At 40.0% G+C, this 26539-nt stretch overlaps 1 protein-coding gene across 9 annotated transcripts in view; it reads left to right on the plus strand.

Moving 5' to 3' along the window:
* The window catches only part of PLD1 (phospholipase D1), a 173219-nt gene that overhangs the window by 113556 nt on the left and 33124 nt on the right, over positions 1-26539 (plus strand). For all 9 annotated transcript variants that reach the window (XM_032484383.1, XM_032484397.1, XM_032484396.1 and 6 more), the window contains 5 exons: positions 3516-3644; positions 4387-4505; positions 5922-6035; positions 15090-15200; positions 17684-17772. In XM_032484383.1, coding sequence (XP_032340274.1) covers positions 3516-3644; positions 4387-4505; positions 5922-6035; positions 15090-15200; positions 17684-17772 — 562 coding nt within the window. The remainder of the gene's footprint in view (positions 1-3515; positions 3645-4386; positions 4506-5921; positions 6036-15089; positions 15201-17683; positions 17773-26539) is intronic.

The raw sequence follows: 26539 nt of genomic DNA on the forward strand, positions 1-26539 counted from the left end.
GGGAACAAGTGGGAAAGAAGATGCAAGTTAGGTACAGAATACATTAAGCGATTCAGGCCAGGGGCAGGCCAAGAGGGGTGATTCCCCCAGTGGTGATTTGAGGACAGCAATGTGGGTGGTTTGCAGGTGTTGATGGAAACCCTCATCCCTGCACTGGATGTGTTTTCTATTGATAGAGAGAGAAAGAGAAAGAAAAGTAAACAATCTAAATATCCAATTGTAGGAGATGGTGAGGAACACAATGAGCAGTTCATCCCCTTGATGGAATTGCACAATCATTAAAAACAGTAAGTGCAAGTACAGAAATAAATGTGTATGATTTGTTTGTTAGTTAAATAGGTACTTACTGAGCTCCTGTAATATGCTAATCTCTGTTCTAGGTACCAGGGATGGAGTGAACAACACAAAGTTCAGTTAACTAGTTGGAGAGTAAGGATGGAAACTGTATATACAAATAGATCATCAAACACAGTGTAACAGGTAGTGAGAATTATCATGGAGAACAATAGTACGGGGGAGTGGGGGAAGGGTAGGGGGAGGAGCTACTGTTTTGTATAGGATGGGGTCAGAGAATGCTTTTCCAATGAGGGGAGTTTTCCACAGAGATCAAAAGGAAGAGAAGAATGAGTTAAGGGCATATCTGGGGTGGGGAGAGAATTCCGCCAGGAGGAGTAGCAAGTGTAAAGGCTTGGGGGGAGGAGGTTGGTGTGTTCCAGGAGTGTGGCCTAGGTGGGGGGCTGGGGGAGAATGAGAGGAGCACGGCTGGGGAGGGTGGGGTAGATACAGAATTGTGGTTTATACTTTGAGTGAAAAAGGAAGTCATCAAAAGGTCTTGAGCAGAGAACAGACAAGGTCTGACTTACATTTTCTTCAGAGCAGACCCTGGTGGCAAGTAGTGACCAGACAAGTACTGAATACATTTATTGGGTGGGGCTGGCAGCATTTGCTGATACAGTGGATATGGGATGTGGGAGCCGAGAGGACTCTTTCCATTAACTACGTTAAGTTACTAGTTTAATTTTTTTAATATGAAAACTGAATTTACTTAAAAAGGAAAGTCCGAGGATAGTTGAGTCCTTCTGGAGCAATGATTTGCAAAGCCTATTCCTTGGACCTCAGGGGGCTCTGCGGATAATGCTGAGGGCCCTGGACCCTCTCACCTCCACTGGTAGCACTTCAACCAGAAAAACCCCACTTGTGCTGTTTTACATTGGAGTGCCATGTGAATTTGTGTAGGAAAAAAAGTAAGGTTCTACTATGAATAATAAAGGAAGCTTAATAAGCACAGCTCTACATGTAAGTCATGTAATGACTTAAACTTACATTGTCTTATAGGACTTGAAATGTAAATTAAGCATAGAGTGACTCTTTGTTAGAAATTTGAAACTGAATGCTTGCTTGAATTAGCGACTTCCTTTCCTGAAGATTTGAGCTGGATTGCTTCTCTGCAATGTCAGTTTCACTTGAATGCAAATGACCATGCTGAATGGGGCTCCTAGTGAACCTTACTGGTGCCGTACAGAAGTCAGTTCAGAGTGTGCATGCAAGATCACTGTGGGTTTTTAAGTAGAAAAACTGCACTAAAATCAGCTCATTTGAAATGTGACTAGTAACCATGGTAGATTTCTGTAGTATATATTTTAATTCAAAATCACTCAGCCATCTTCAGGATTTTTTTCTCTCAAAATCATGTTGCAAGAGGGAGAATTTCAAATCGACACTGCTTGCCTTGATACTATTATTTTAAAAAGGTTTTTCTTTTCCTTTTTTTAAACAAAGTGCCATGCTTATTATAAAGAGCCTATAGGTGAGCAAACAGACCTACCAGTACTTTGGCCTTTCAGGCTTAGAGAGCAGGAAAACAAATCACTGTGAGAAATCAATAGAATTCTGTCTTTAACATTACTAAGTTTTGTTAATCGTTAGCAGCCTAAGGCATTTTTCTTTTACAGAAAATTTCAGTAACCTTTGGAGGTTAATTATTCACTCTGAGATAGTGTGTGTGGTGATAGTTTAAAAACGTTTGCTCTGCAAATACTTAAAGGACAGTCTGCTGAGTGCCAGGAGCTGCACCAGGCCCTGAGGGGAGACACTTCTCAGCCCCGAGTTTGTAGATGAGTCAGTGGAGGGCAGGGAGGGAACACAGTTACACAGTTGGGTCACAGAGTCCGAGGCCCTGGGGTGTGCAGCTATTAATGGTTCTGCAGCAGTGCCAGGGGCTGCCTCTCTCTGCCAGGACCTGGGAGGTGTCCCCAGGGCAGGTGACAGCTGATGTGGCTCTTGAAGGTTGATAAGATGAGACCGAGAGGAAGAGAAGAACATTCCAGGCAGAAGGAATAATGTGCTAGCTGCAAAGAGACATGATGGACCAGGCCTGTCAAAATCAGTGAGAAATGTGGTGTGCATGGGGCCTGGGTTGTGTGCGGAGAACAACGACCAGAAGGAGAGATTGGCAGCAGTTTGAGAAAAGCTGCCTATGTACACTAATCCCTTAGGATTTGACCCCTATAGGCAGTAGGTCATCCTAGAAGGCTTTTAAGCAAGGAGTCTGCATTTTGGAAAGAGAGATCTGGGGCAGTGTGGTGGCCAGGGTAGGGGGTAGGGTGGGGACAGGCCAGTACTCTCACTGGTTCCTGCATGTGGTACCATTTATTCATTCAACAAACACTTTTGCATCCAATGTCTATCTGTTATGTTGTGCCAAGCGCTGCATTTTGTGATTTGTGGTTCTTCTGGTTTTCCTGCTTTGTGGTCATCTTAAACACACAAACGATTTAAGTCTACAGATTTCCCCTTAGGTTAAATATTCCCGCCAAAGCTCTTTGTGAAGCACTGAAGTAGATCGCTGCTTCTGCACCTGTGATCTTAAGCTTTTGTCTGTTGTTGTGATATTTTTTGGGATTGTTATTTATGACTTTAAAAATACAGAATGTTAGAACCCAAAAGATCTTAGATGTCACTTGGGCCAAATTCTTCCTTTCGCATATAAAGGATTTCTGTCTCCAAAAAATGAAGCTTAGTGTCACTTAACTGGTCAATTCCAGGGCTGGAACATGGGCTGTCTGCAGATTTGAGGTTCTTACCTTTTGAGATGCAAAAGACAAAGAGTTCTACTTTAGGTGAGCCCCATGTTGTCCGGAGAAAGAGAAGGACATGACTTCTTCATGGCCTCTGCATTTCATTCTCCTCTGCCTGGCTGGCCTTACTGCTCTCTCACAGTCTCTCCTAGCAGGTTCTTTATTCACAGTTAGCCCTGCGATCCATTTTTCCAGAAATCTAGTGGGTGGTGAGAATAAGAATGTTTAATTTCATTGTCCGGTGATGAACCTGGTTGTAGCCCCAACCACCAAGTCATAATAAACTTGTGAGGGTTTTAGAACTTTACCAGCCCACAGCCTCAGATGGAATGGACACACGGAGCCCTAGTTAGGAGGCTTACTGTTTAATAAGTGAGAGTTGAGCTTCCCTCTCCAGGGCCCGCCTCAGTCTCTGAGTAGGTCTTGCTGCATTTACAGACACGGGCTCCATCCGGAGTTTACAGACCGGAGTGGGAGAGCTCCACGGGGAAACCAGATTCTGGCATGGAAAGGACTACTGTAATTTTGTCTTCAAAGACTGGGTTCAGCTGGATAAGCCTTTTGCTGGTGAGTACCAGGGTAGTGGGCGGCTGCTTACATTTTGTCTTTTACTGGTCAGCATGTGAACAAGTGTGCATGTGCATGATCTAGTATCTTTTGTTTTGCTTTATTTTATTCTGAATATTTGGTCAAACACTGGAGCCTGCGATTCAGTCATATACTTAAGGGCTTTTCCTTCTATGTGTAGTAAGGAAAGAAAATGAAATAGAGCTTACTTGTTTGAAATCTCCAGCTTTCATATAGACATGTTTCAGGGTAATAATCTGTAATTCTCCAAGAGATGGTACCCTTCCTTTGATCATCTTTTCTGCTTATCATCTGCATCTTCCAGCATTAAAACAACACATTTCAGATTATTACTGCACTCACCTATCTAAAAGGAAGTAGAAATTGCACTGCATGTGTAGCTTGCTGTTATTTCAACAGGATAAAAAAGAAAAATGTAGCATCAAGTACAGCCTTAGATAATTTATATCAACTCACCTCTGCCTTGCCAGCTGATTATCTAATACTAAGTGAAATGGAAACATATTTGGGAGAGGTACATGGGGGACTGTGTTCCTCAGTGTGAGATCTATGTTTCTCTTGGCTATAAAGGTATCGTTCTACCCGAGCCAAGAAATACACACATAGTGGACATTACCAGGTTTTCTTTTAGGTATCATAGTTGGGGTCAGAGCTGGGGTCAGATGGCTCGGGTCCCTGGCACAGAAGTTGGTGACACTCCTTGCCTGGTGTACCCGGGCAGATTTCATTGACAGGTACTCCACCCCCCGGATGCCATGGCACGACATCGCCTCTGCAGTCCACGGGAAGGCGGCTCGCGACGTGGCGCGTCACTTCATCCAGCGCTGGAATTTCACGAAGGTACATGGGTGGTTTTATTGTGATTCAGTCTATGTGAAGAGAGACAGGCCAAGAAGAGGACACGAGAATATCCCCTCTTCCCTTCTTGAGTGCCTGGTTGTCAGAGTGCCTGGGCCTCTGGGAAAAAGAAGAAAAAAGTTCCTGAATGTTCACACCACAGACAATTCAGAAGGCAGAGGGGTGGATGCTACTCTCATGGCCTGTGGTTTAACGTCTGGGACGCTCAGCGTTGGCTGAGCGTCTGGCCTGGCCTGGTAGGCACTTGCAGGGCTACTGGGCTAATGTGGAGGCTGGGAGCCTTGTTCAGGTGAGAAGGCTGGAGCTTCAAGTCCTTCCAGTCCTGGCCCTGCCCTCAGTTCATATTGGTACAGGCTTCTGAGAAGTGGTTCTGAGCAAAGTAAGCAGGATGGGATGAAGCCATTTGTCTTTTCTCCAGGTCATGTCTTCTTTAGTCTGCCTTCATTATCTGTAAGAGTTTGACCTAACATTCATAGTCAGGTACCTATTGTCCAGGTGTTATTAAGGTTCCATTTTATTTTTCTTTAATGGTGATAAGGCATTTTCTCCTTATAATTTGGAGGTAATTTGGAAAAAGATTTAGTTGCATTAACAACTTAAAGGGTCACCTTATTTTTCATTTACATAACATTATAAACAGTGGGAGCTCTTAGAAAGAGTGGAGATATTTTTAACAAGAATTTAGAGGGGAATGAATGAATAAGTAAAGGGATAGTGTTTTTAACCTACTGGACTGACAAAGATAAAAACACTGCAAATACCTGCGGTTGCGTTTCGGATCTCTGATGCTCTTATATCCTGCTCCTGGGAGGATAAATCGGTACAACACAAAAAAGGGTTTCTTTTTTCGAAGTATGTAACATTTGACTCAAAATCTATTTCAGGTATTTAAAGCTAAAGAAGTTATTTAATAAGTAATTAATTTTGATATTGTTTCTAATAATTCGAATAAAATTAGAAACAACTGAAATGCTCAATTTGTTAAACAAATTATGATTATTCCGTGCCATTTTACTATGAAGTTATTTTAAAATGATACATAGTGCTATCTTGCTTTTGCACGATATCTCCAGCATAGTAAAAATTCAGTTTATAAAATAATCCCATTTTTGCAATTGTATACTTCTGTATCTCTAGGTTATATTTATGCTTTCTTTAAAAATACAAAGCAATAATGCTTACTCCAAAGGATAAAAGAAGGAAAAAAGGAATTTTCTGCCTCTGGGAAACAGAAAGAAAACAAAAATAAATAATCTATTGCCTCTTCACCTGGAAACACCCACTGTTGACATTTTTCTTTTTCAATTGAACCTGAATTTCTCTTACTAATCACAAAGTAGGGAAGACTGGAACTATTTTTTCATTTGAATCTTTTTTTTTAACCTGTTTTTATTTTAGATTATGAAATCAAAATATCGGTCCCTTTCTTATCCTTTTCTGCTTCCAAAATCTCAAACAACAGCCCATGAATTGAAATATCAAGTGCCTGGGTCTGTGCATGCTAACGTGCAGGTAAGTTTGGCTTCTCCTTTTTATGAAGTGTTGCTGGGCGCAGCCACTCTCATTGGAACAAATGCATATTGGCTTCAGGTTTTTCAGTAAGGACAACTCCAAAGCAAACCTGAAAAGACCTTTCAAAATTCAGTATTGTATTCTCTCTTTTTTTTTTTGGATGGGGAGAGGTATAGTATTACATTTTCTATTTTAAATATATGCAATTTATCCTCCTTTTAAAATTATTGTGTAAATATACTAAATGCATATCTTTAGAAAACACCAGTCAAGGAGAGGCTTGTCCTGTAATTCCTTCTGAAGTGACCCTAGCAACGTGATACACAGTAAACCTGGGACTGATAACCAGTTAAGTACCAGGAATGTGGCTGAAACTTAACATCCAGGAAGCTAGTTATAGTTCAATCTAATTTTAGTCCCTGATTAACCAAATGCCTTTCAGAGGCTCTTTTAATAGAACAAGGAATTTGCTTAATAGAGTCACAAAATTTTACCACATTCAGTCCAATGCAAATTACAAAAAAGAAAATGAAGACCCAGTGGGACTGTGAAACTTGTCCAGAGTGATCTGGCTGGTTATCAGCAGAGGTGGAGTCCATTGTCACTCAGTCCGCTCCCTCTACTAACTCCAGCCCAGATATCTTGAGATCACTCAGGGACAGAGCTTAGATGGGCCACCTTTGGCATTGCCTTTTGTTCAAAGCCATGACTATCAGCATCAAAAGCATCATTTAAGTAAAGATGCAGCAGTCGGTTGTGACATCCCTGTTGTGGATTTATGTAATTTAGACATGGATTCTAGTGAATATAATTATATACGTGAAATGCCTAAATCAATTACTTTGTACTATCTGTAAGTAGACGTGTGTGTATATGAGAAATAAGTAGACATTTCAAACCATACATCAAATAATAGAACAATCAAAAAGATAAATCACTTGAGAAAAAAACCTACAGCAAATACTTCATCATCTCAGGCTAAGGGAGACAACTAATTTAAACTTAGAGGCACAGATAGATATGCATTCATATGTAAGTTAATGGATATTTTATGAACCTGTTTAATTTTATTCTACTTGGAGGGAAGAATTACCTATGCTGTAAGATGAAATAGGAGCCTTGATATAAAAAAAATAAGAGAATCTAATTTAATATTTGAGATGGCATTAAAATGGACTTGGTGATCAACTTATCAAAGTTAGTAGATGCTGATTAAGCATCTGTTGAAAAGGTATTGCTGCGAATTGTGTATTTTTATGATCAGCAAAGGATGTTTTATCCCAGTGTTGCATATACATACATCTTCTAAAGCCTTTTCGTAGAGCCCTGTTTTACCTACTATAATCCTGCCACCCTGGCGAGGCAGGGAGATGCTTTGCGTGTCCACTCTACAAACACCTCCCTTGGTTCACCTTCTCTGTTTCACTGGATGTTGCGGTAGAAATGGAGCTAGATCAGTGGTCTCTTCTGATATGCTCAGACGTTCATCCCTGGCATGCCCAGGCAGCATGGACTCTACAAAGCCAGTTGATTTGAAAGGAAGCTTATCAAGACTCATTGACTCATTAATTCATTTATTCAGTCAACATGTCTATTAAGTGCCATGTGTTTGCACAGTCAAGTCATCAGTGCACACTTAGATATGGTGGAGTCAGACAAAAGGAGTTCTCTGCCTCTGGAAAAGGAGTTAGCTGAGGGAGAGAAAGCTGTGAAGTTAAAGAATTCAGTTAACAAGGCAGAGTGTGGTCTAGGACCAAATGCTGGTCTGAGAATGCAGCCCAGCTCTCCATGAGAGGTTGGCAGATGAGAGGGATGGAGCTGGGCACCCCCTCTAAGGAATAAGCTCGCTGCTCAGAAGATGGTAGGACCACTGCAGCAAACCATTTGCTCTCAAAGAGGCAGTACATGAGGTTCAGACAGCGTAAGGCCAGATTGGTGATGCCCTGAGGTGCTGGCCAGGTTCATTTCGACCTGATTCTGCAGACATTAGAGAACTTTTTGTTTTCATCTGGGAGGAAGCATGATACATGAATGTTTTATGAAAATTAACTTAGATCAAAGTTTCGCAAGTTGGGTTTTGCTTGTGAAATGCTGATAGCTATTTCACAAAAAAGGTTTCCATTACAGATAAGTTTTTGCAGATTTTTCAAATACAGGACTTCTTAGTGCCTTTGTTGTGCTGATGTATATCATGAAATCACTGAGTGAATATTCTATGAGCATCTCCCAGACTTAATTGACTTAGGATCTCTCATTTTGTCACACGTCTATTTCCATTTCTCCAAACAGACTTTGAGACCTAAAGTTCAAACGTGTGAAGAACTTATTAGACTAGAAAGAATGAAAACACAAAGACAAGTAAAGAGACTGTTATAGCAATTCTGGCATACACCAATTTTGTATTTATAGAATAGTCTTCTTCTTCTTAAAGAGGACTCCCTCACAGTTTAAAAAGTTCTAGACCTCACAAAGCCTGGCTCCCTACTAGCTGACAGTAGATGTTTTTCAGAACTGCTGAAATAACTCCAGGGGTGAAAACAGGGGGCACAGCCAGGCAGTGCATCCTTTTGAAGACAGGAAACTGCAATGGCCAGAAAGTGAAACAAAGGAAAGAAACGGCGCCAGTCCGTTTCTCCTTTTCTGTACAGTTCTGACCACAGTGTTGTTTCCCTTCACATTACCGACTGGCTCTAAACCTTATTCATCTGGTTCTAGATATTGTTGTTGTCAAGTCATGAATGTATCGTGCTTAGAGGGTAAAAGCAATCACCCAGCCCAATGCCTGGTTTCCCAGAGGATCCAGAGGAGAGCAGGGAGATAGGGCCCTGGCTGTCTGGGAACCTACTTCATTTTTAAGGGGTTTATTGTCATATTTTCAAACCTTTCGCTTTCTCAGCTATCATGTGACAATAGCCAAATGACTGTTACACACTCTTGCTTGAGAGATTTAATAAAACTTAATAAATTTCTTCCTTAGGTTTATTCTTTTTAATGTTGGTTTTAGCATGGTTTTTAGCACAGTTTATTGTTCATAACACGAACTTAGAAACCACAGCTTAATTAATTGAAAGGAGCAATGTAATACAGCAAGGGGCAGACTGCAGGATCGGACTGTGTTCCAGCTCCACTTTCACTGCATATGAGCCGTGTTACCTTGGGAAAATTATTTCACCTCACTGTATGCATTTCCTTCATCTTTAAAACAAGGATCGTAATAGTATCTGTCTCATAGGGTTTTGGCAATAGTTAAATAAACTAATCTGTGCAAAGCACTTAGGAAAGTACACTAGTTTGAATTGTATCAGTATTAGCTACAACCTTTCGAACTATATCAATATTAGCTATAACCTTCAAGCTTTCTGTAGTGTCTTCGAAAGTTTGCAACAAACAAGTTGACATTTCTCTGGATGGGTCACCAGACTGGTTCTGGATACAAAATCTTTATACCATTTACAGTATATATGTTGAAATGGAGAGAAAGAGCATTGGACACAACAGATGAAACTCATATTGTTCTTTCATCTGCAGAAAGGAATCCAGTTAGTTAATTTTTTTAATACAAAAATGTGGGGTCCCATCACCCTGAGGCACATACTGCTGGTAATTCCACACCAGCTACGATGCACAGCTGTTGAAGGAGGCGGACACGGCCAGCCAAGGAAACAAATGCTGTGGCAGGCAGACTGGAGGCCTGCCCTCACCAACACGAATTTCTGCTTCTAAAAAAGTCATCCAGACTGGAGAGCTGACTCCAGCAGTTTCCACTGACACGTTAAAATAATCGTGGGTGTTTCCCTCAGTGCTGGGCATTCTCAGAAGCCTGCTGAAAACACCCAGACAAGACTCAGCAAGAGAAAGGGATGCGGAGGGGGTTCTGAAACTGCTTATGCACAGAGTATGTAAGAGAACTTGTTTTCTCCCTAAAAAGAACAAACTAGGTTCCTGAATGCTATCAGTGCCACTTAAGATAAATGACCAAGACACAGGACATTTGACATGTCTATTAAGGTAAAAGAAAATACTTGAGGCCAAATTAGCATCAACATGGAATCGATACACGGAACAATCCTATTTATTAAATCGGGCAGCTTAGAGTACAAAAGTCATTTCTTAGCCAATCATTGCTGAGAAGTCCTACCAAATTGAGGGAAGTAATTCCACTGGAGTCATGTCTTCAATCTCTTTGTCTATTAAAAGAAAGGAAAGAAAATATACAAGCAAGTATAATGACATCCAAATTATACTCCTGGAAAAATGTGTTCCTACATTTGGGAAAAATGTCCAAATGACACTCCAAAGGATGTCAATGTAGGAATCAAGGTAGATTTCAAAAGACAGCAAAATGTTTTGTATGGTGATAGAATAAAGTAGGTAGGTAAGGGTGAAAGAAAGCCACTTGACTTATTTTTAAGGAAGTTTCTTACCATGGAAGCCGTTTTCCGTTTACAGACCAGGTCTTGGTACAATAAGACTTCAGTGTGTGCTGCTGTGGGTCTTGGCTGGCTGAAGCCACGTGAACTGGGAGCGTTTACTCCGTGCCCAGCCCTGCACTAAGTTTTTGGGGGATTATCTCATTTAATAGTCCCCAGTCTGTAAATTGTACTGCCGTTTGATCCCTTATTTTTACAGATGAGGAAACTAAGACTTTGGGAGGTTAAAATAACACAGTGAGTAATGGAGGGAATGAGACTGGATGCTAAGCAGTCTGACTCCAGCGCCTGAGGTCGTAACTGTGAAGTAGAGAGACTTTCCAGTAAGACCCGGGAAGGGCTCTAGCAAAGCAAAGCTGCATGTCATACTTGCCTTTTGGTATCATCCTCTGTTGCCACAGTCCCCAAATCCAGCCCCAACCCTCCTTTTGCTTCTTACTGGCTCCCACGAGTCCCCAACCAAACATCTTTTTCCTAGGACTTCTCTCCCCTTAAGTCTTATTCTTCAAAAATCATATTCTCTTCCTTCCCTTCAGCCTCAAGGTTAACTTTTCACTATTGCTCAGGCAAAAGGATCATCCTATTCGAATAATGACACACTGTGAAGTGAATGGATGACACTCGACTATAGAAAAATGGGTATCAGAAGGAAGAGCTTTGTAGTCGAAGGCAGATTCTTGAACAAAGTCCGTACCTGGTGTTCCTCAATACAGACTGGGAGAATGAGGCCCAGTAACCTGAGCACGTCTTTTCTCTCCCTGACCCACGCCACCTTGTGAGCTGCTACATGGAGCCAACTCCTGCTCGAGACACACAAAAAAGTGCTTTTGTCCTGACAGTCTTTGTCCCATGATTGACTAGGGAGCTTAGAGAAATAAAAAGGAATTGATATATGTACTGAATTTATAGAGGATAAAAGCATTGCAGTGAGAGAACAGGAACTTGGGACAAATATTAAGAAAGTTTTGAAAATTTTCCTTCAGGAAGAAATTTCTGTATTTCAATCCATGTAGTCAACTTGGGTCCACTGTATTAAGGGGAACAGGGCTTGCAGATAAAGAGAAGGCTATTTTTTAAGTTAAAAAATAGGACACAGTACAAAAGAAAATGACTGCTTCTAGATACAATCTTGAGGCTAAAACATAAAACCAGAAATGTGCCCTTTTTTATGTACTTTAAAATTGTGTATTCAAACTTGAGGTTTGAAAAGTGTGGGTTAGATTTGATTCTCTATCTCCTTGGAGTAAGATAAGCCACATTTCTGCATGTGTAAGGAGTTTGTGGCTTGTCTCAGCTACATTGGTTTGAAACAGAAATGCAAGGCTAGATGGTCAAGTCAGTCTTAAATCTTAAATTCAAAACAAAAGAAAGCCAGTCAAAATATCTTCAACATACTTGACTGTTTACAAACTTTCTAGACCATCAAGCATTTAAAGCAGTTGAGTTGATTTGTACATAATCTCAGGGTCCCTGGTTCAGAGGTAAAAGGAAAATTTGTATTTTCAATTTATCTTGTGGGAAGAGACAGATTTTAACTAATCAGAATAATAGTAAATGAATAATAACCCCAAGTAATTTTTTTTCCTGTATTACTTGAAAGACATGTTCAAGTTGAACCAAAAATGATGACTTTTTTTAAGTTAAATGGAGAAAATGGTGTAGATTTGGGTTCAGACCATCGGATAGATAATGCCGAATCTCCTTAGGATGTAGGCAGCCTCCCACCTTGTGTGGTCTTACAGGCATCGGGGGGCTCCCCTCTACTTTGCTTATGCTTTCCCACAGGTTGATGATAAAAATGTCCTTTTGGCTTACAAATATACTTAGAAACATTTAAATGCCTCTGGAAAGGAAAACATTTACCATTATCCTTCACAGGAAAGATGGCGCATATGATACGTGTCCTTCATGCTTTCCCTTCATGGCAGCCATTGGCTATGAACCTCAGATTTCTTCCCCAGAGTGTCTAGTTCCAAGAGTCCTCTCCTCAACACAGCTGTCCACAAAGCCACTTTGAATCAATTAGACTTGACCTGCAAGTTGAAACCTGCTTGACACTACTGATTTATATCTTATGTGAATGAGTTTATTAAGTCTTTGAATCAGCAAATTTTGAGAGTGAGGAAGGAAAGAAAGTATAAGATTTCCGAATTTGAGGGGAAGACTAGGATGTTACCACCAAGGGTGGGATATAAACTTTGATCATAGCTTCTTACAGAGGTAGATCTACCATATATCAAATATCTACTATGTGCTGCATAATATAATGCTTTGTGTTTGTTATGCCATTTTTTTTCTTTGCAACGGCTCTGTATGTGTGTGTAAGAGAGAGACAGACAGACAGAGAGACAGACAGAGACAGACAGACCAATCTCAAGTGTACAGTGGAGGAAACTGAGCCTCTGTGATATTAAAATGACTTGTTGAAGGTGCAGGAGCTAGTAAGTGCACAGCTATGATACAGATCTCAAGAATTCCTATCTTGCCAGGATACTCTGCAATTTTATACATTGTTTCCAGAGCAACATAGAATTAGATCAGGATGTGCAGCATAAGAATCTTTTGAAGGAAGCCTGCATTTTTAGGACTGTACACCTTAGCAACAAAACTCAACATCAAATTTGAGTGGACAAAGAATTGAAACTTCTTTTTGTTCAACCTTTGTTATTTCTGCTGATGAACAATAATGCAGTTCTTGGAGATGATGTGAATCAAGATATTTTTCTGGTGTGGATCATATTTATCTAAGTTTTCTTTATGAGTTTTCTTCCAGGATTACTTGACTATTCTTGTTCAGTTAAATTTTCCAGTATCATTGCACATTTCATCTGATAAAATTACATAAAATGCTTTGAGGAGAGCTCAAATGAATAAAGAAACATTTTGAGGATGGCAGAGTTTTAGTAAATATTAGGCTTGAGTTCCAGTAGCCCTATACATGCGATTTTTAAATTAATTAATTATTTAATTTTTCTAGCCTCTGAAGTCTTTAGTGTTTAAATTCTTTAAAAAACTATTAATTAAGGAAAATAATTAAGCCTTTATTTTGTCTTTCCCGTACAAACTACATTTCAGGGTAACCAAATGTTGATGAGAGAAGTTCCTTTTCATAAAAAGTATTCTAGCTAAGCCATAAGAAATGATGATAGAATTAAAACATTACTATTTAGCAACTTCTAACCAGCTAATGGTTCAAGGTAATGACTGTCAAGGGCAGGTCACATCACAAACAGAAGCAAGCATTTTGTGTCCTGATAGAAGTGCACCCTCCACCGCTTATGAGTGATTTCTGCCCTAAACCCAAGCCTACATCTTTAGATCTATCAATTTTTTTGGAACTACAGAGAATAGAGGAACATATTAAAAATCAAGGGAAAGCAATTGGCAAAATCCAGACTATGAAAAACTCTAGGATAAATTACCTTGTTTCTTCAACAAATGGGTTTATTTATTTTTAATTTTTTTATTGTTAAGAATCACTATAAAAATCTGTGATGACATGATATTGCTCAAGGAAAATCAAGTAATAAGCGTTTATTGACGTCTACTACATGCCCAACATTATAGTGGAACGCTAGTTAGAATGCTGAAAAAAGTCACAACCGATGGTTTCTTCGTGTCGAAAAAGCCTTACCTGTAGGCTCCCTCCTACATGCACAGCCACAGCCTGCTCTGAAGTATCTCTGACGGGATCCACCACAGCTCAGATGCATCCTTTACTGTTCTCATTAATAGCGAACACTTCCATACCACTTAGTCAGCCTCCTCCTGCACACTGCACAGTAATTCATTTAATCCTGTCTACAGCCCTATAAAGTAGATACTCAATTTTATCGAACGGAAATCTGAGTCACAAAGAGGTTATGAAACTTGGCGAAGATCAAAGCCACCAGGTGGTGGAGCTAATTTCTGAACCTGGGCAGTCCCACTGCATCAGTGTATTTAACATATACTCCGGAGCCTGAGCTGGAAGCTCAGCTTGGAGTAGATAAGTTTCTGAACATAGGGATGGGGTAAGAGTGGGAAAGTGGAAAGTTGAAGTGACACACCAAGGATCAGACAGCTAATTAAAGGCAGAGTCAAGATTAGATGTCTAAATAAATCGATTTGTCTTTTAGAATGTATCAATCCGAACAATTTGGGGAAAAAGGACTAATCACATGATCAAGTCAGAGCTAGGGTGACCATATCATATGGTTCAAACCAGGACACTTTTGAGAATAAAATTGGTATTATTAATACACCAGGCACTCTGGCATAATTGTGGGGCCATTCATGGAAAAAGAATACAAATGGTCACCCTACTCACAGCCGCCAAAAGAGGTACTTCTGAAATGATCTGTGTAGAAACTACACCTTGTCATTTCCAATTTTGAACAAAAGTAATCCTGGGTGGAAGAGGGTATTTTCAGGACTAAACTTCCAGCTGGGCTCCTTCATTATGAATTATGTCCAAGGACCAGTTCCCCACCCATCTACTCTGCCTTGGCGCACACATGACACACAAACCATCATAACCATTTAGTTGTTTAGGGAAAAAAAAAAGGTTGATTTCATTATGTTTATAGACCTGATGCCATCTCCATTGTCTGACGTTTGCTCGTTTCTGATTGCTGCCTTGTAGTTGCTCCGCTCTGCTGCCGATTGGTCTGCTGGTATAAAGTACCACGAAGAATCCATCCACTCTGCTTACATCTATGTGATAGAGAACAGCAAGCACTATATCTATATAGAAGTAAGTCTCGCTCATGAACACTGTACGACAACCTGCCTTCCTGTAAATATCACACAGAGACCGCAGAGTTCCTGATCTCAGGACGTGCTGTGTTAATAAGCGGATGTAGAGATGTGAAGGGGTCTTGGGTTACCTGAATTTTGACTTCCTCAACCTACCTGACATTTGCTTTACATTTTCATTAACTGGAGGCTCTAATAGGAGTCCCCCAAACCTTATTATTAAAATGTACCAATTTGTGGTATTATTAGCCAGAAAGACCCCAACATGGATACGTAAGTTTTGGTTTGGCTTGAGTTGGAAGATGCAAATGTGAGGCACATGCTATTTCAGGAGAGCACACACAGGAGGTAAGCTGCCAACATAGAAACTACTGGATGCCACTGGTTTGGGGATGTTGGAGCAGGAAGAGGGCAGGAAAAGAAACATAGAAAAAAGGAGATGTAAAAACATCAAGGGCAGGTACCACCTTTTTCAGTCCTGTGTAAACTACTGTGCATTATAAAGCCTTTTCAGATCCTGGAGTTCATGTGTAGAGACCAGGAGAGAATCTGCAAATATTGGGTTTAGTTTGGGAACCTTTTTTGTACTTCAAAATAGATCTAAAGCTAGCTCAGAGCACTTGGGAAATCCTTAAAAAATAGAGTCATGACAATAGAAAAATAAATCAGAGCACGTCTCCTTTATTTTAGTCTTTTCTTTCCCATTGTGTTTAGAAATGTACATGGAGAGAGACTAGGTAACTGGGGAAAACCATTCTAGCCCTATGTTTCTCCCCTTGAGTCCTGGCTTTCTCCCCTTCCAGGCAGTGGCAGTTCATTAAAGGCAAGTGGGAAAGAGGTGGAGCTTCGTTTATTTCACAAGCCTGGAGAAAGGGATGGCTGATTAAAAATATTAGCAGGCTAAATACAATGTGGTTTTCTGGATGGCATCATGCAACAGAAAAAGGACATTACTGGAAAAATTAGTGAACTCTGAATAAAGCCTGGTGTTTAATAATACTAATACTATCAGTATTATTAATGTCAACAATTATATCATAATAATGTAAGATGTTAATGGCTGATTCATTCATTACCCAGCATCCCTTGCTTTATCTTTTTTTTATTAGTAGTATTAAATTAGCTCTTCTTTTTAACACTACCACTAAATGAGGTAAGCAATGCCATGTCGATACACATGGCTGTGCACATAGACCTGGTTGAAATGCCTGTAGCCGAGGTAATGGTTGGCATTCACCCCACTCTCTCCAAAAAAGGAGAAGTGAAGGACATGAGTGTGTGTTACAGCTGCAGGGGAATGCTAAGCTTCTCTGTAATGGGAATTGAGAAAAACAAATGTGTTTTGGTTGTCACTGAGATTTTGATTGTTTGATGCCCTGAATGGAAATATACTCTCAAATGAGTTTCTGAAGAATGTCTTCCTGTAAGTTTGTCTTCTGGAAGCCATTTACAGATTTACGCACTTCAGTATGAAAGCGTGTACAATAGTAAAAATGATAATGTGGCAAAAGGATGATAATCTTATTTTGAGTCACTGCTTATATAGCTCTTTACCTTCAGACGATTGGCAAAGATTACTTTGTGATTTATGCTTATAAATTAGAGATGTGTTGTAACAATTTGTATAGTAAATAGAACATGTGATATTCATAATATTTGTACCTAATTTGTAACAGTCCTTTATGCAGCAGCTAAATCTCTTATATCCTTATAAGAATAATGTTGTACCCTGGTTTTTTTAGTAACAGTTTTAACGAATGTTTTATCGTTATAATATCTATAATATAATCGTTATAATCTATAAGCAGAAATACTTAAAAAAAGAATTAAAAAATTTCTCTTTCCATTTTATTGGCTTGTTTATACTATGCAGCATACTTGCAAGAGAGATTAGAAGCTACTGAAAATAGAAGTTCAGGAATAATAAGAGACCTAAACAAATGAGATAAGGCCCAACCAGATGCGAGGAAATAGTGGAGAAAATTAGACCAGGGTTCTGCCATCTATCCTGTTCAAACAGTAAACTTAGCGTGAGATAGGATATTTGCCAATATAGAATTTTTCATCATGAGCATTTACACGATGTGTGAACTGAAAAACCCTATTTCCCTATCGATTAAGGTCGGAATGTTCCTACCACTCTAAGACAGTATTTCTTACCATTTCCTACCATTCTGAGACAGTGTTTCTTGTATTCTACAAGGAACTTGCATGATTAAATAATAATTTAGCCGTCCACTTGACTAAGATGTTATAGGTGACATTGCTTCGAAATGCATGAGACCCAGAGTGAGATAAGACTTCTTTTATTCTCAGCGTCACTTACTTTCTTGAGGTGATTTCAGGGGTTAGAACATGTCTGCTATGTGAAACATTTTTTTAAAAAAAAATCAGTGTTGTTTTTGTTATATACCACATTTTCCTTATATGCATACTACTAAGAAAAACTTACTACATAATTTTCCCATTTATTTCACACAGAACCAATTTTTCATAAGCTGCGCTGATGACAAAGTTGTGTTCAACAAGATAGGCGATGCCATTGCTCAGAGGATACTCAAAGCTCACAGGTAAGGTTTTTGCATTTTGGTAGGAGTTGTTACTGCAGACACTCTTGCATTTACTGCTAAAATGACTTTTGAAAGCCCATTTTTAAAATACTGTCTTTTCCTAGCAGGCATGACTTTGGTTCAGCTCGTAGTGGGTTATTTACCTTAAATCTGAGTCAGTTGCTGAGAATTTTTGAGTCCATTTTTGAGGGACTCTGAATGCTCCCAGAGCACAGTCATTTTTTCCTGGCCAGTCTCTTTCCCACGCCTTAGATTTGTGATTTGATTTAATTAAAGGCAGACTGCGAGCTGTGTTCACTTAAAAGTCAAAGTGAAATAGTCATAACATTTTTCCGTGGGTTATATTTAAATTCTTGTTACCCTCTGTCTTATTTTTTCAGCTCATGGGATTATTTTCTTTAATAACACTTTTATTAAGATATAATTCACATACCGTAGAATCCAGCCACTAAAGTGTAACTCACATACCATACAGTCTACCCACTTAAAGTGTACAATCTAGTCATTTTTAGCGTAGTCACAGAGTGGTGTGCAACCATCACCGAATCAATTTTAGAACATTTCATCACCCCAGAAAGGAGCCCCACACCTATTAGTGGTCACTACCTATTGCTCCTTCATTTAGCCCCTGGCAACCACTAATCTACTTTCTTTCTCTGTAGATTTGCCTGGTCTGGGCATTTCACATAAGAGGAATCATACAATATGTGGTCCTTTGTGACTGACTTCTTTCACTTAGCTTGAAGTTTATCTAGGTTATAGAATATATTATTTTTCATTTGTTTTTATTGTCAGATAATACTCCATTATCTGGATATATTTCGTATAAATGGATTTAGCCATTCATCAGTTGGTAAATATTTGGATTGTTTCTGCTTTTTGGCTATTATGAATAATGCAGCTATAAACATTCTGTACTAGTTTTTATGTGCAGACATGTTTTCATTACTCTAGGGGTGAAACTGTCGGATCATATGGTAACTCTATGTTTAACATTTTGAGGAACAGTCAGAATGTTTTCAAAAGCGGCTACACCATTTTACATTCCCACAGTGTGTGAGGGCTCCAATTTCTCTGTTATCATCACCAAGACTTATTGTCTCTCTTTTTGATTATAGCCATACTGATAGGTGTGAAATGGTATCTCATTGTGGTTTTGATTTGAATTTCCCTAATGACTAAACATGCTGAGTGTTCCGTGTTTGTTTATTAGCCATTCATGTGTTATTGTCCATTTTTCAGTTAGGTTGGCTTTTTATTATTGAGCTGTAAGAGTTATTTATATATTCTGGATACAAGTCTCATATCAGTTTTATGATTTGCAAATATTTTCTCCCGTTCAATGTGTTTTCTTTTTTTACTTTCTTGATAGTGTCCTTTGAAGCACAAAAGTTTTAAACTCTGATAAAGTTCAGTTTATCTTCTTTTTTCCTTTATTGCATGTGCTTTGGCTTCATAGCTAAGAAACCACTGAAATCATGAAGATTTATGCTTGTTGTCTTCTAAAAGTGTTATAGTTTTAGCTCCCACATTTAGGTCTTGATTCATTTTGAGTTACTTTTTGTATATGGTGTGAGGTAGAGGTCCAGCTTCACTCTTTTGCGTGTGGATATCCAGTGGTTCTGGCCCTGTTTGTTGAAAAGTCTGTTTTTTCCCTACTGAACTGTCTTGACACCTGGGACTATTTCTTTTTATAGCTGATTTTAGCTCCATGTGAAAACAGGAAAACAAGCAAACAAAATTATTCCATTTTATTATTTCAGTTCATTGAACAAATGCAGTGGAGAATGCTAAAGACATATGCATTTGGGAATTAAACATTTTTTGACTTCCAGTGTCATGTGGTATTTTAACATCTTTTTTCACATAATATGTGAATATTTGTGGACCTAAGAATGTTTTGTAACAGCAGCTACCAGCAATTTGTATGATTCACAGTTTAATTCTACAGACTCTTACTGAACTTTTACAACTACTCTCGAAAGTAGATCAGATAGTTGTTGTTGTTATTGTTATTATTGTTGTTTTGTTTTCCATTTTTATTTATTTTTTTTTTTTCTGTTTGATTCATTTATTAACATTTAAGTGAGACAGCTTTGCATTGTTTGGTGGGTGGTCCAGGGATTATAACATGCATCTTTTTAAAAATTTTGTCCCCATTTTTCAAAGTTAAAACTGAGATTAAAGAGGTGATGTGACTTGTCTGTACCACTGACAGCAAAAGCCAAAAATGGCTTTGAGCCCAGGTCTGTGGACTTTGGACCCAGTGCATTTCCCAACACCATGCAACCCCAATCCGTTGACATTTAGGATTAGAGACTGCTTCAGGGTTGCCCCAAATTGAGGCAAGCAGGTTGGGCCTTTGTTATCCCCTCCTCTCATTGACTGGTCATCAAATGTAGGCTGATCCCAGGAGAGAAGCATGCCTTTGGGGGAGGCAGGTCCCTATGGCCTATGGAGGGCAATTCCTGGAAAGGACTTCACTGTGAGTAGTCAGTGGCCAGCACTCCCAGCAGCTGAGGGAATGGCTGTCTTGATCCCACAGTGAGGACATTTGGGAGGCACACCACATACTCACCACATCCTGCAGTGTGTACATTGTTTCTCGACCCTTCCTACACATCAAAATCATGGTTGGACTTTTATAAAAACACAGAGGGCTGGACTCATTCCAGGCTTACTGGATCCCAATTTCCTGGAGTGAGGCCCAGGCACCTGTGTTTTATAATATTCCACTGGTAATTCCAGCGCACAGCCAGGATTATGTAGTGCTCATCTAGAGCAGCGTATGTGGCCTTAAACATTAATGATGGTCTGTGCTTTTACAAGTGACCTTTATTCTTTGCCTTCTCATGTGCCTTTTTAAAGAAAGTCACCATATGACTGTTTCTGAGATGACATAAAAATGGCCCTGTTTACAGTTAAAACATATGTGCACACACACACAATTTCTTGTTTCCTGGCCAGTCTCCCAATTCTGTGGGTCAATTTCTGTCTCATTTACAAAACTGCAGTATCTTTCTGTCAGCTCTTGCATGTTATTGATACAGGAGTGTCTGCTTTATCTATAAAGCACATTTGACAAAAGAGAAAAATAATTTTTTCCTAAAATTGAAATAAGTTGCAGAAATACATTAAGTTGACAAATGAGCTCATTGGGCTGAGCAGTGAATCATGATTTTGGAACTATGATCAGCTAATCAGGAGAGGAGGATGAATCTCAGCTTCACTCATCCCCGTTATTAGTTCTCTATAATACATGGCTTAGTAAGTACCGGTAAAGTTTGTTTTTAAGTGTTCAGGATCCTGAAAGAATATTTTTCTTTGGCATATAAATTTGTCTTTTAAAATCTAGACTTCCTCTAAAATCATAGCATTTTAGGGCTTGAAGGAACTTTAAGATATTTTCTGATTGAACGTTTCCCAGTGATCCTTGGATCCACAGTAAGAGAGCTGGGTAAGGTAGCATCTTTTGCAGATTTTATCTCATGCTTGGAAGTTCACAGAGCACATTAAAGGCGGGCAATTTCAAGCTTACTTTGTAGAAACGAGGAAATGAGTTCATTGAATTTCAAATTAACTGTGTGTCATTGAGCTCTGATCTCCCAGTCATCTCACTTGCTTTGACGGTCACATTTCTAAGTGGTGTGTATATCACGCCCTCAGACTTTTAGTGTACACACACACACACATCCTGGAAACATATTTTACATTTTCCCCCTTCTCTGTATCTCCACATTTCATTTGACTCCTGCGTTAATTCCAACTGTAAGATACATTTCTATTTAATAATTTCAAACCTGTGAGCTTGTATTCTTAGGAAAAAGGTAAAAGTAGAATTAAAAAGCTCACCTTGCAGGCTGCCTGCAGTGGGGCCCCTCCCTTTCTCCGAGGACCATGAAGTACCATCCTCAACTTTACCCCTCCTCTTCCTCCATTGACTTCTCTGCCCTCCACTCTTCTGAGACTCAGAACTTCCCTGCACAAGTCACGTGCCTAGCAACAAGTATAATTTTGGCTGTTGGATAAAGAATAGGGTATAGCACAAAGCAGATGGAGGGAAATGACAGTCAGCATTCAGCCAGCCTGACCAGGGAACACAGGCTCTCTTCCAGGACCCTCCCAGTCAGGAGAGATTGGAGTCTTTAAATTGCCAACTCCCTCAACTGGGCTGAGGCTTTATTTTTTCTCCCAGTGCTGGAATCCAGCCCCACACCAGTTCCCTGAACTGAGTTCTCTGCTCCCCTCACTTCCTCCTGGTTCCTTCTCAGCAGCCGTGACTGAGGGTTTTGCCCAGCCTCCGTGTGCTGATTCATGACCTCGAGCCTCGGAATACTGTTCATCCCGTGCCATGCTGAACTAAGAGTAGCTGTGAGAATCTCTACAGAAAACAAAAGGTCTGCTCTAAAAAGTAAAACTGCCTTGGAGTTGAGAACAGCTCCCAACCCATTGGAAGCTGTCTTTGACAACTCAAATTGGACTAGAGATCAGGGAGAAGAAATCATAATCCACAGTCTAAAACTGACTGGTTTATACTATGTTTGAACAAGCCAAAAGTGAGTAGAACCAGTTAGATCCAAGTAGAGAACATTTTAAAATACTGTGTGCCATGAATGGATGGTGTCTGAGGATGAAACCATTTTTTGCTCATGGAAACTTGACATGCATAATTTTGCTGCCTTGGTAACAAGTTTGGAAGTGAGAGAGGGCATCTGCACTGTTACCACCACTAGGCTGGCCCATGCAATGAAAATAAGCAGCTGATTTAATGCCTCTGTATTTTAATATTAAACTGCATTGGAAAATACACAGTTTTGAAAATTGCTCAAACTCTTCATGCTTCCAGTAACTGTGGAACAGTGCCAGATAGTGCTTGCAGTTTGCCCACGAGTGGGTGATATGAGGAACCTCCTCTGGGGAATCTGAAGTTAATTGGGAACCAGATGTCTAGAGATCTGGGTTCTTCCCAACTCTCTTGCCTCCAGATATGTGACCTTTCAAATCTCTCATTTTGCCTTTCTGACACTCTGTTTTTTCACCAACAAAGAGAATAATATCTGCCCTACCTAGCTCATAAGACTGGATGTGAAAGCAATTTGAAAGCTGTAAAGCACCAGTTCCTGTAAGAAATTACTGTGTTATTTCCAGGAAACTCATCATCTGGAAATATGCTGGCTCACGGTAAATTTGAGCAGGGATAAAAAACACAATACTCAAATCAACTATTTAGGAATTAATATTTATGTTAGAGACAAATGTTTTAATTAACAAGATGTTTAATGGGCCTCATTTTAAATGATTAGATGACTCTTGCTGGAGAAGTAAAACTTGCTTTGCTTTCCTACCACGGGCACCTCTTCATCCTGTGACAAGTAGGGGCCCATGATTAAAACACTGTCTAGAGGTGTCCTGCCAGAAATCTATAGCTGACTTCTCCTGGTGGGAATCAATTTTTGGATTCCGCATTGCTGATTGGATTACACCTTCCCCTGAAATATAAAATGTATTCTGAAACACAATGTGAGTTCAGTTTTGCTTTGTTTTGTTTCAATTTTAGGCACTGTTGATTATTCTTTGAAGGCGTGTAAGCTTTCTAATTGAAATCACTGGTTATTAATTGATTCATAATACTACCAAAGTTTTTGAGTCATTCCACATCCAAGGTGCTTTTTATGCATGACTTCATTTAATTTTCACATCAACCTTATGGAGTGGATGCATAATTATTTCCATTCTACAGATGAGGCAGTGAGGCCAAGTGAGGTTGTGGTAACTTGCCCACATCATACAGCTACTGATGAGTGGAACTGAGATTCAAACCATGTCTTTCGGATTTCATCTTGTGCTATCTTTGTGGCTCAGCTACGAAGCTTCCCTCATTTCAAGGGAAATAGGAGTGTTCTAACATTAAGCCTACCAGAAATCTATGAGAGATACTTTATTTAAAAAATTTTAAAAACCAGATGAACATTTTGTTTTTTAATGTAATTGCTTGATAGATAAAAATTTCTTAGGCTTAAAGAAAGATCTACATACTATAATTACCGTACCCTATAATTTGTGCACCAAGCTGAAAGGACTTGTCTTCAAGAAACTTAAGCTGCAGTTATAATGAAAAGAATAAAAACCTGAAAATTAAGTGTACCACTTGCTGGTTTCACTTTTTTTTTTTTTTTTCCTTCGTGGGATAACCTCCAAGCTCTATAAAATTCCTGGAGGAGAGGTTACATTTGAGCAGAGATGACAGATCGTGGCTGGAGAACTTTTGATTTAGATCATATAATTGCTTTTATTTGATTCCAAAAATTATATAAATGGTAATCGCAGCAGATAGCGAGAGTAAAGATTAGTACCCGGCAGAGGCCAGCAATTACTCTGAGGCTGAGCACGTGCCCTGGCAGAGAGAGGAAGGAAGAGAGAGACTCTTAAAAATGAGAATGAAAATGGCTAGGCCGTAGTGGGAATGGTTTAATAAAAGGTTTTGTAGAATCTTATCTTGGGGGCACTGAAGGACATACCTGCCAGAGGTTGCCAAGTCCAGACTGAAGTCTAAGTCACACATGCTGTGCTCACCCTGAACATTCTTACATTTAATAGCTTGCTGTTTTCAAAAGAAAACCAATGAAAAAAAAAAAATTACATGTGTGCGCATGCGCACAATATATAAGGTCGTAATCTATAAAGTGTCACGTGTAATATGCAAAGTCAGTGCTAAATAGAACCAGCATGTCTAGTGGATTTTCACCAACTCCCTCATTTACAGATGAGAAAACTGAAGCCCAGAATGGTTTACTGCATTTAAAAAGATTTGCCAAACACGGAATAAAATGGGTTCTGTCTCAAACCCCTGAGAAGCTACAGATCCCAGTTCTCCCATAACGGATACCACTCTAGAATAAAACTCTCTCCACAAAGAACACTAAAGCCCCAGCCACAATTATTCTTATTTCTGGCAGCATTTACTGCTGCAAAACCTACAACAATGAGAGGATTTATACCTCCTCTTGAAGTTTATGGCAAGGAAATATGATCTATAAATCTCAACGTCTCAAAAAATAAAGCATCTCACCCCTGGAGAAACACAATAAGCTCCTTCGGGCACTTCTCAGAGATCCGGAGACCCCACTCGGAGCAGACCCCTCTTCTCTTGACTCCTCCTCCCCGTGCTGAGGGAGGAGGACCAGGGGGAGGGGGCGGGGGTCTGCCCCAGAGAAGAGCGAGGAGAGGAGCTGGAGGAAAGCCACTGCCAAGACCGTTTACACTGGGGAACTAGTACCCTGCTCTTCAAGCACAGGCAGCTTTTCAGCAATCACAAACATTAAAAATATGAATTTTAAAGACCCCACATTCTCATCACCCTAAACAATTTACTTTTATTTTCCACGTTCCTTTTTGGTCCATGTTAGTATACGGACTTCTATTTCCTGAGGTGTAATTTGCTTCCTTTTCCTATAACTCACCTGATGGCTGTCTCAAGTCCCATTTCCACACAATGGAAGAAAATTTAGTTTAATTACTTCGTGGTAAATATGGCCAGTGTCAGTGATTTCTTGTTCTTTCTGCTCCGCAGCCAGTCAGTCAGGGTGCTCCCTGGACTTTCCTGCCCTCCCCAACACAGCCCCACCCTTGGTACAGGTGCTCGGGGGCCCTGGATCTTTGGGGAGAGGCTTCTAGCGCTCAGTATTGATCTGGCTCAAGCCTGTTCTGGCATCTGCTTCCTGTAACCTGGAGGACCTCAGCCTTCTCCTCTCAAACCTGTCTTCCTGTCACGTCTCCTCTATTGCTGCCACATCCTGTGATGGTCGTTTCTCTGGGTTCCCCTGGCAGCAGGGCTCAGATCCTCCGGCTCCATATCCCTGTTTGAGAGAGAGTGGGATCTGTCCTTTCTCCCTGGAATTCTGCTTGAGGACAAAGGACAGGGTCCCTGCACTAAATCTCACAGTGATTTCTTTACGCTCCTGACTTAGCTCAAAGGATCTCTACCCCGTTCCCCAAATCTAAGAAGTTGACATCCTTGTGCCCTGGTTCCTTTGTGAGAGTGCCATCCTAGGAGAGAATACCTGCTTCATATCTCCAGTCACAGAGAGGGGGAAGTTAACATGTGTAAGGGGAAAACTTATTTAATATTTCATAGCATCAGCCTGCCACATATGTAGTCGTCTTGTGATTGTCACTTTGCATTCGGGCAACTTTAACACACTACCAGAGGTATTCTGCTAGTCAGTCATTGTTTTTAATGGCTGCAAGAAGTTATATCCATCGTGTGGCTATAACATAATCTAGTTAACCATCCCCCTGTTATTGGGCATTTATTTCCAATTTTTAGCGATTATACATAGCATTGCTATGAGTTAGTGAGTTTTGAAAGAAAAACTTATCTTAACAAAAAGCCCGAGAATGCAATTTTTAAAAATTGCTCTCAACTAAAGTGGATGGAGCGATTGCCGTGTGATGGCTTGGTGCCCACTAGCTCTTCTCTTGCTTTTAAAGATCATAAATAATTCTGCACATTAGGGGCTCCGGTTCTTGCCCTACGCTGACGGCTATCATTTGCACCACCCCAGGGTTATGAGGATGCGGTGTTTCGGAAGAGGTTAGAATCCGCAACGGCTGAGAACTGTTGTTTGCTGGGGACTGGATCAAGGGAGACTGGACATACTAGTGCACAGAAGTTCCTCTCCCTTGGCTTACACTTAGCCACAGTTTTATGGTTTGAAATTCCAGAGCCCCTTTTTCTTACAGCAGTGAAAATCTAAGTCTAATCAGT

The sequence above is a fragment of the Camelus ferus genome, chromosome 1 (assembly GCF_009834535.1).
Source record: "Camelus ferus isolate YT-003-E chromosome 1, BCGSAC_Cfer_1.0, whole genome shotgun sequence".
Lineage (NCBI taxonomy): Eukaryota > Metazoa > Chordata > Mammalia > Artiodactyla > Camelidae > Camelus > Camelus ferus.